This window comes from Gossypium raimondii, chromosome 7, assembly GCF_025698545.1.
Source record: "Gossypium raimondii isolate GPD5lz chromosome 7, ASM2569854v1, whole genome shotgun sequence".
Classification (NCBI taxonomy): domain Eukaryota; kingdom Viridiplantae; phylum Streptophyta; class Magnoliopsida; order Malvales; family Malvaceae; genus Gossypium; species Gossypium raimondii.
The window spans coordinates 35753216-35761603 of NC_068571.1; the positions used below are offsets into that span (position 1 = coordinate 35753216).

The following is an 8388-nucleotide window of genomic DNA, read 5'->3' on the forward strand; positions in this document are numbered from 1 at the left end:
TGGGGGAAATGGGTTACTGACTTACTGGGATTTGGGATATTTGGGAATTGGAGAATATATTTTAGAAATAAAAAAATATATATTTAATATGAAACCGGGCTAGGCCGGGCAGGGCCCGGGCCAAAAAAATTTTACCCGAGGCCCGGCCCATTTTTTAAACGGGCCTCGATTTTTGCCCAAGCCATATTTCGGGCCTATGTTTTTACCCAAACCCTCCCATTTTTCGGACGGGCCGTCGGGCCGGGCCGGGCCAGGCCGCTTGGCCCATGAGCACCTCTAGTGGTGCTCCAAAGGGCAAATTTTTCATTGGTTTGCTACTATTCACATGATTCGCACACTCTATCAGACAAATATTTTAGCGGAGCAAAAAAATCCCTTCCATACATAAATCCAACCATCCTTTCTCCATATTTTATCAAACCTTCAATGAGTAAAAAACACTAGAAAATAAGTCCAAATTAACACTAACAATATATTATTAACTTAAAACATAAATTAAATATATATAAAAGAAAATCCATAGAATCTACCAAAAACTAACTTACGAAATAAACTAAAATCCTACTAAAATAAAACACTAATAACTATAATATCTTAGATATTATAGTTATCAATAATTAATTAATTTTTAAAATATAAATTATTTATTAAAAATATTATTCAACACAATTTTAAAATATATTTATAATTCACTATAAAATATAATCTTAATTATTTATTTTCAATATAAACATAAGTTTAATATTTTTAATTATTATTTTAAATAATTTTAATTGTTGTTCAATATATTTTATATTGAAAAAATTCTTAATGATTTATTTTATATATACATAAAATTTTTTAAGTCATTTTCCATTCTCACATCATCGTTATAGTTGCATTTGAATTTAAACATATTGATTATAATTTCACTACTATAGTATTCAAACTCACTATTCAAATTAAGGGCCCTTTTGGATGAGTGTTTCCTTTTAGTGCAGTGTGTTTAATTTTTTTTTTTTACGTTATAATATCTAATCTTATCGCAATTGCTGTTTTTACAATAACCATAGATAAATGTACCGCCCATCCAAAGGACCCTAACTCAATTGTTAATTAATTAATTATAGTATAATTTAAATAATTGAGTTAAAATCCAACTCTTTTCTAAATACTTTTTATCCAAAACCTAAACGTATTAGACGGCCAGCGCCAGCCCGGTCTTGTGTTTAGGTGGTGGGCATGAGATCCATCAAAGTCCAATATGAAACAGATGATGTTTCGGTGAAATCCATATCTGAGTTGGCCCATGGAATATCCAAAATCCCATTTTTTGCTGTTGTCCCCCAAACCCAAAACCCCCCTTTTTTTATGTTCCTTTTGGGCACCTAGTAAATCACCCCAGTGAGTGAAGCGATCTGAGTGAGAAGAGCGACGATGTTAAGAGCGACGCATTTCCCTCCCATTGCATCTCCTACTCTCCTTGTCCTTAGGAAATGTTTCATTCCCATCCTCTCCGTCTCTTCCTTCCCTTCTTATCCTCTTCATAACCTCTCCTCTTTTTCTGCTTTTCACTCTTTCTTCTCACCTTCCCGCCCTTCTCTTCCATCTCTATCTCTCACTCAATTCTCTCCCATGCTGGGTCATCCCCATCTCAGACTATCAGGTTGGTCTTTTTTGTTTTTATCTAAACCCATGTTTCTCCTTCTTTTTTCTGACTTGGTTTTTGCTTTTGCAGCTTCATTTAACTCCGAGAGTAGCTATGGAGATAACAGAGAAATATTGGTGCAGCACTTGCTTCTAAAAGAAGATGACGAGAAGCTCTTGTTGGAACTACAACAGAGAATTGCTGGAGGTTTTCTTTTTCCCTTTTGTTTTTTAAAATTTTATTTGTTGAATACTTAAGAGTTTAGAGTGTATGTTATTGATCACATTTTGGGATGTGTTGATCACTTATTTGGGTAACTTAAAAATGTAACATATACAAAAGTAAATATGTACTGGAAAACTTAAATTCTTTGCAATTGATATTCTTTTATATAAATTCAGAATAATATATGATTTATCTCTATATTAACTAAGTATATTAGAATTGGTACTTTTTATCACTTGCTTTTGCTTTATAGCACCTTTTAAGAGAAATATAAAACTAAGGGCCAGTCTCCCATTACCATTGAGATTGAAAAGTGAAAAGTACCTCTTTTGAAAGTAAGAAGACCGATGTTTACCGTTGTTGTCAAAAAGTGCTTTTGAAAAAATAAAATGTCCATGTTGTAAAATATAAAATATGTTGGACTTTAACTAAGATAAGAAAGTAATTTCAGCTAAAAGCTAAAAAATTTTGGATTTTTGGCTCGGGTTAAAATCACAGGTTAAAAACATGGTTTGGTTTGGAAAGCTCCTTGTTTACCATTGCTTTTGGTTTGAAAAGCATTTTTGAACCTCAATGATAGACGGGCCCTATATGCTTAAGGCAACAAGAAAATAGAGCATAGATTAAAATCAATTTTGATGTTCCTTGTATGATATTTAACTGTTGCAAGTAGTTTCATTTTTTGTTATTTGTTTGGTGAAGGGGAGGATTTAAGTGACCTTGCCGTTGAGTACTCAATTTGTCCATCCAAACAAGAGGGGGGAATGCTTGGATGGGTGAGAAAGGGACAAATGGTATGTGAATTCTCTATTATTTTAATTTTTTTAGATATTTACTCTTTGAAGAGTTAAAAATATATTAAGAAGCTTCTATGTTGTCTCAACTCTTCATATTAGTTGAAGTACCCATGTCCAACACATATCCCACGGACATGGATATGTAGGTACGAAGCTTCAAATATATGGAGAAATTTAGAAAAGTTAAAACATATTCATATTGGGTATATGCCGGTATTGGTTTTATATCCATCCCTCATGTCCAAGTAACAAAGAGAAGCTTATTTAAGAAAATGTTGTACCCACGCTCCCTCTCTATAAGCAAGCTTTTGATGCACATAGCTTCCCCTGTTTTCAACTTTGTTTAAGGGTTCAAGTCTGTGTAGGAGGGAATCTTAGCTAGTTGGTATTAAATTTTTGGTAGCAACTCTCAAATTTCTATTCACAGTTTAGATTTATGACATTGTTCTTGATATCACTTAAAAGGTAAACGATCTTCAATCTTTGGATTTGAAGATTTTACCGATCTTTTATCATCATCTATTTCATAATGAGTTCCATAAATTTTACTGATTCAAAAAGCCAACTAATATTGGCTTTAAAATTTGGAAAAACTTTGAGTTGATTATTCTAATAATGACTATTTGTGCATTTGTGGGAGAAGTGATTTATTCATTTGAGTTCTAAATTCAATGTGTTGTAAATTTTTATGCTGTATCTTGCTATTATGGTTCTTCTTGGGCTTTGTCAATTGCTTGCATTTGGCATAAGCTTCAAAGTTTCTTTAGACTGTGAAGTGTTGTTCATGTGAGGGAATAGTTTACAGTCCCTATGCTGATAACACAGATTTTGCAGCAAATTTTTCTTATGCATGTTAAAGAATAACCTACAAACTATGAAGTGTTCTGTAAATATATTTTGATTTCGCACTCATGATACTTTGTGGCCTTTCTATGCCTATCATTACCCCTCCTTTTATAATGATTTTCTTTTAAGTTTAATCAGTCTCCTTGTTGAAAATTTAACATTTGCAGGATTTAAATTTTTTTTTTAATTTTTTTTTTATGGAAATAATTGATCAGTTTTATAAAATATCTTTATTCAGATTCCTTTATGTTAAATAGAGAAGAAGAGAAGGGTTGAAATTTAATTGCAAAGATCTTTTTCCCATGGTAAAATATACCAGGTACCAGAATTCGAGGAGGCTGCTTTCTGTGCACCTTTAAACAAAGTTGTGAAATGTAAAACTAATTTTGGATGGCACTTGTTACAAGTTCTATCTGAGAGGTAATTCTTGGAACCCTCTGCCCAATTGAAACCTGTGCTTGATGAAGCAAAGCAGTTTGTAACTATGTTTGGTTTGCTTCAGGGAAGAGTCATTGCTTAAAGACATTCAACCAGAGGAGTTTCATGCAAAAATGCAAGACCCCAGTTTCATTGAAGAGGCTCAGTTGATAGATGTCCGGGAACCTGAAGAAGTGTATGCTTGCTTAATTTGAAAAAAGAAAAAAAAACAATCAAGTAGATTTTCCAAGTTAACATTATTTAAAAGATGAATGTGGTACACAGCAAAGTTACTAGAATTACTTTTACCTCTAGGCATAAAAACTACAGCAAATACACATAACAACTCTAAATGCTTAGTGTTGGTAATATGGTGGAAACGGATTTTAACTCTTAATTGATTAAGCATTGTTATGAAGCTTTTAAGCATTTGATCATGAAAAAAGCTGCAAGAAAAGTGGGATGGCATGAGCAGTTTAAACATTATATTATTTGGCAGGGGTTTGAAAAATACTCCTGGAAATTTCCTATTCATATTTGTACAAGAGACTGGAATAATTTTTGAAATTTCTCTAATGATCATGATTCTTTTATAGCATTTCAGAAACCTGAAATTTATTGTTTAGGCTAGCAACCTGAAATTTTACCTTCAGTAGCACTACAAGATCTTGTAATACAATATTTTACCTACAATTCAATTAGTGAATTATATCACCACAAGGCACTATAGAGCTGGAAAATTTTATACTAAGGTACACTTTGTTTTTTGCTTTTGAAGAGGATGATGGCTACTTTATTTCATGTCTGTCTTTTTGACATGACAGGTCTCAAGCATCTTTGCCAGGATTCCAGGTTCTTCCTCTCCGCCAGTTTGGAAGTTGGGGACCAGAAATAACTAGCAAATTTGATCCAACAAAAGATACATACGTCTTAGTGAGTATTTTTTTTTTTGTCAATGTCAGGATTTTATTTTTTTCTGCATTTAGCTAACAAAAACCAATGGCATCTGATTATTAATTGTGTGGAAGAATTAATAAAACAAAACAAATTTAAGCGTAACTCTGATCTTGTTGATCAAAGAAAAGTGACCTTGCTCCAATCACATAAAAAGTATTTTCTCTTTCTTGATATGTACCTTCTAGTTTATTTCTGTTTTCTTGTAATTACCTTGAGATGGTCTCACAGGCAATTTATGGACTAGATTAGTGAACTGTATGATATACTTATTGGAGTTGGATCTTACCATAAAGGAATCCTTATTCTAATCAGTCTCTTAGATAGAGAATAATTATCTTTTAACTCTTGCCACTGTAGTAGTTCATCTTGAATAGGTTTTACACCTAAATAATTAAACTTTGGGCCACATCAATTTTCAACATGGTGCAAATATTTATGCTGATGAAAAGAATTTATAAAATTATTTCTTGAATTTACCTTTAAGCTGTTTTTAGTTGTTGGTAGGGTGTCTATTATTGTAAGTGGAGTTCTTTCTTGGCATTTCTATTATTGTCAATGGAGTTATTGCTTGGCAGTAAATGATGTTCTAAGATTTAATATTTGATGCATTACCTGCGACCTTTTAGGTGTTATTATTCCTTTCCTGTTCGTGGAAGAATAGGCTTGAATCTCCCATGGTATTTTCTACTTTTCTTCGTTTCAATAGTCTTTTTTTCTTGCTAGGCTTTATCCTGCCTAGATTTTATAGCTTCTACTTAGTTTCAATAGGTACTTATTTTTCTTCTTCTTTTTGTTGCGGGGAGAGTGGTGAAGCTAATTTGTCTAGATTCTATGCTGCCAGAACCATGTGGTCATTTCATTATGCTTCTCAAAGCCAACTCCTAATAAAAGTCTAACTGTTCTTCCCGTGAAATTTCTAGCATCTTTGTTGAGGAGCTCATTATATTTTTGTGTTAATGTGTGCATCAAAGTTGGATTGATTTTCAGAGATACTAAGCGATAACCTTTTGAACTTTGAGAGGCCAAGCATGGGAGGTTTTATTGTGGTTTTTGTAATGATGCAATGGAAATCCTTTTTTTTTTTGGAGCATCCTTGGTTTTGACATCTCTTAATGGGACAGGACTCTTAGGGTGTGCTTGGTTAGGTGGAAAAGTGAAGGGATGAAAGGAGGGGATGGAAAAGTGGAATGAAAATAAATTTTGAGTGTGCTTGGCAAGGAAGAAAAGTGAGAGGAAAGAAAATAGGAGAGGTGATCATTTTCCTTCCTAATGTATAAAAACCAATCCTTCCAAATTGGAATGATGAGAGGAGAAAAAATGAGAGAGATGTCTATGCTAGTTCGAAATTATGCATTTTCTAAATGTTTTATTTTATTTTTTCTTTTAATTTTCAACTCTACCAAGCTATGGATGAAAAGAAAATTACTTTTTCTTTCAATTTTTCCATTTTTCCTATCAAGCACACCTACGGAAAGAGGAATTATATTTTTTATCTTTCTACCCCTTCAAGTTTCTATATTTCCAATTTTCTTTCTATTCTACCAAGCAAAGCCTTAGAAGATCCGGTTAGTCATTTTTTTTTTGCATTATGCTAAGCTAGGAGACTTTTCATTTTTGTTCATCAGATTATCAAAATTTCCCTTGAGAGATTAAAATTGATATCTATTACAATTCTTTATCCTCCGCTTGAACAATTTGTGGCCACTGAAGAAGCAATCTTCTAGCCATGAGCTTCTGTAAGTTTTTCCTCATGATCTGCTTTCAGTGGCAAAATTCATGCAATTTCTTTAAATTATTTGAAGTTTTGCTTAATACATTAATAAAATGATTTTTTTCCTCTGATTTTTAAATTATTTTATGTTTTGACTCCAGTTATTATGAGTAGTTTCTGGCATTTAATATTCAATGATCTCTCCTGCATTTTATGCTTGTTTCTCTTCTGACCCTTTGATGTTCCGTATTGATCGTGTTAAAATGTAACAATTGCAGTGTCACCATGGCATGCGGTCGTTACAGGTTGCCAAGTGGTTACAGACTCAGGTTAAGATCGTCATCCTTACATTCTCTGTTTCTCTTGTTTAGCTTTCACAGTTGTTGCATGCGTTTCTTTGGAATTCATCTGGGGTCTCATTGTGAACATAGTTACTCATTTCTTTTCCCTTTTATGTTTAGAAAAAACAATAATATGCTTGTCACTTGTGCTGTAATTTATGATATATCGTTGTGTACTACATTGTACTTCTCGTCCGACGCAATGTAAGTTTGCCGCATAGCATTGAATTTTAGATCTAATTAGATCTGTAAAACATTAGTTATTCTCTGCCACCTTGTGCATAGACTTCTCAAGTTGAGACCTTTGTTGTTTCTGTTTCCCTTTCCGTTTGACCGCAAGTGTCCTTCATTCCATTTTCTGCCATTATTGTTTTGCTTCTGATACATGGACGATAATTTTCAAAGGTTTCTTTCATTCTCCTTTGTTCCGTGTTGTTGACGAATTTATTTACTTTTTTGACACAGGGATTTAGGAAAATATTTAATATATCAGGGGGAATACATGCGTATGCAACCAAGGTGGATCCATCAGTTCCTACTTACTGAGATCCTCACGTATCCATTGCTCCTATTTTCATGTTTTCTTCACGTGTGTGGTTTCAGGCTCCATATTTTTGGGTTTGCCCTCCGTGGTATTATAGAGTTTAACATTTCACAATAATTAGCAAGTCCAAAACTTATTATTGCTTAATTATGGTGGTTGTATTGAGTATCTGGAATTAAGTGTATTTCGAAAAAGTTCATTTAAATTCAATAAATATGTAAATTTTATTAAAACCGGTTTTTTGCTGACCATTGCAAGTTATTATTTATTCTTTTGCTAATGAAAATATCTCGACTATTACCTTTTCATCAATTTTAGAGTTAATCCAGATTTTCATTTTTGATAAACTGTAGAGCTTTATTGTTTAATTTCGCTATAACTTTATCCTGAACACCTTTCTTCTTAGCTTTCAGCATCATCAACCTCCCTCACCCTTCACCTCATCCATCACCAAATCTTCCCAAACACTCAACCAACCAATCAGCTTATTCTGCTTATTAGAACCTATCGAGTTTGGGTTATTTTATCATCTCTATTAGAGGCTTGGGGTGTGAAGTTAAGAATGTTGCAAATTGAATTAGTGTTATAAAAAGGAAAATTATCCATTTGTAGAGTATAAGTTTGTACGGAAAGAGGTTGATTTATAGTTTTAATAGCACACGGTTTATTTTCTTCAATAATATTAGTTTCAATGTATTACTATATAAAAGGGTAAAAAAAATCATGTCTAGGCATAGTAAAAAAAAAAACTTTCTCCTTCTAACTGTTTGAATGTGGCGATCTCTCTCCTTAGTTGGACTGTTTTGCTAATAGGAAAGAACTTTTGTAGAAATTTTCCTACAAGTTCGTTTCATGTCGTGATCAATCCTGGAGCTTACGAATCTAACCAAGTAAACACATTATCGATTAAGGAGAAGGGGAAC

At 33.0% G+C, this 8388-nt stretch overlaps 1 protein-coding gene across 3 annotated transcripts; it reads left to right on the forward strand.

The window, feature by feature from the left end:
• The first annotated feature begins 1356 nt into the window (after positions 1-1356).
• Positions 1357-7698, forward strand: LOC105793958 (rhodanese-like/PpiC domain-containing protein 12, chloroplastic). Of its 3 annotated transcripts, XR_001133659.2 has the most exons (10): positions 1357-1645; positions 1718-1834; positions 2555-2646; positions 3815-3915; positions 3998-4108; positions 4737-4845; positions 5496-5546; positions 6495-6605; positions 6859-6909; positions 7387-7698. XR_001133659.2 is itself a non-coding variant. In XM_012622879.2 (9 exons), exons 1-9 carry the CDS (start codon positions 1417-1419, stop codon positions 7465-7467), a joined length of 942 nt encoding a protein of 313 aa, XP_012478333.2. In that variant the 5' UTR covers positions 1357-1416; the 3' UTR covers positions 7468-7698. The 3 variants fall into 3 exon arrangements, 2 of the variants coding, with proteins under 2 accessions (XP_012478333.2, XP_052489977.1); XM_012622879.2 differs by lacking the exon at positions 6495-6605; XM_052634017.1 differs by lacking the exons at positions 5496-5546; positions 6495-6605 and having other exon boundaries at positions 1360-1645.
• The last annotated feature ends 690 nt before the right edge of the window (positions 7699-8388 follow it).

What these genes read in the sequence shown, in the direction of transcription:
- LOC105793958 (XM_012622879.2), top strand. Translation starts at nt 1,417, where the DNA reads ATGTTAAGAGCGACGCATTTCCCTCCCATTGCATCTCCTACTCTCCTT. An exon ending in ATAGGCTTGAATCTCCCATG is followed by an intron (nt 5,547 to 6,858) that starts GTATTTTCTACT and finishes TAACAATTGCAG; the next exon opens with TGTCACCATGGCATGCGGTC. An exon ending in CCAAGTGGTTACAGACTCAG is followed by an intron (nt 6,910 to 7,386) that starts GTTAAGATCGTC and finishes TTTTTGACACAG; the next exon opens with GGATTTAGGAAAATATTTAA.